Consider the following 1,173-nt stretch of genomic DNA (forward strand, 5'->3'; position numbering starts at 1 on the left):
AAGCAGCAACTGTGGTGGGCACTATGACCCTCCACGAGAACTAGGATGCTACAAACCAACCGGACAGTCGTTCATCTGACTGGGATGCCACATGGTCTCTCTCCCCGCACAGGGTGTGTGCTGGTCCACTGACCAGTCTTTCCAGTCGTCCCCCACCCAAGGATGAACCTGACGCCGCGTAGCTCACGCGCCTTTCCACCTCAGCCTCTCGCCACGGACCACACGTACCACCCCCGCCCCTCCAGCCAGCAGGATCGAGTGTCTGGGCCGCCGCGCCCGCGGGTTCCGCGCACTGATTGGTTGCGCCTGGCGGCGGGCAGCCCGCAGGCACACACACCCTCCCCGTTCACCCAATGGAAGTGCGCGCGTCACCGACCGGGCGGGCCAGGACGGCCCGCCGCCCCTCAATAAGCCACATTGTTGCACAAAACTTCAGCACAAGAGTCACCAGGCCACCTTGAGCACCCCAGTGTCGCCGATCCACGGGCTGGAGCATCCTGTGGGCGTCTGGGAGCCGGAGGGAACGGATCATCCTAGTCGAGCCGGCTGCGATTCTGCCCAAGTTGCGATTTACTAATCTTGTGGCCGAAGTTGGCTCCGTGACCGTGGGGTAGCCGGACACGTCTGCTGCAGTCATACTGAAGGCAGTTGTGACCTGAGGTCGCCTACCCACCCGGAGCACTCTCTTAGCCAGCCCGCCTTTGTGCGCTGCCCGGATTCCCGGCTCCCTGTGAGGCTGCCCGTGCCGGTACAAATCAGTCCCACCCTCCCCGCTGCGCGCACGTTCGCTCTCCGGTTTCCCAACTCGGCGCCTCTGCCCACCGCAGGATGATCGCTTCGCATCTGCTCGCCTACTTCTTCACAGAGCTCAATCATGATCAAGTGCAAAAAGTAAGTGAACGCGGGCAGGGATGGCGGATTTGCCTCCTACAAAGTTGTCACTCCCCCGCCCCCCGGGCGTCTCGTAGGGGTCCCTGGCAGCTGGACACTTCAGTACCCAGCGGGGACCCGTTCCATACCCACTTAGAGGCTGGCGCCACGGCCACGCAAAAGTTTAAGTGTCTGGGTAAGTGCTCGGCGCTAGAAGCCACGTACGCTCTGGCCGGAGAGTGCGCGCACGAGAGAGCGAGCGAGGAGCCGGGGCTCTAGCACCGCGCGCTCCCCGTCTTCCTG

At 63.3% G+C, this 1,173-nt stretch overlaps 1 protein-coding gene across 1 annotated transcript in view; it reads left to right on the forward strand.

The window, feature by feature from the left end:
* The first annotated feature begins 492 nt into the window (after nt 1-492).
* Nucleotides 493-1,173, forward strand: part of HK2 (hexokinase 2) — a 78,037-nt gene continuing 77,356 nt past the window's right edge. Inside the window, exon 1 of the mRNA XM_004704373.3 lies at nt 493-891. Coding sequence (XP_004704430.1) covers nt 829-891 — 63 coding nt within the window. The 5' untranslated portion in view covers nt 493-828. The remainder of the gene's footprint in view (nt 892-1,173) is intronic.

This window comes from Echinops telfairi, unplaced genomic scaffold (assembly GCF_000313985.2).
Source record: "Echinops telfairi isolate 266 unplaced genomic scaffold, ASM31398v2 ScPeMD7_7467;HRSCAF=8505_1, whole genome shotgun sequence".
Taxonomy (NCBI): Eukaryota; Metazoa; Chordata; class Mammalia; order Afrosoricida; family Tenrecidae; genus Echinops; species Echinops telfairi.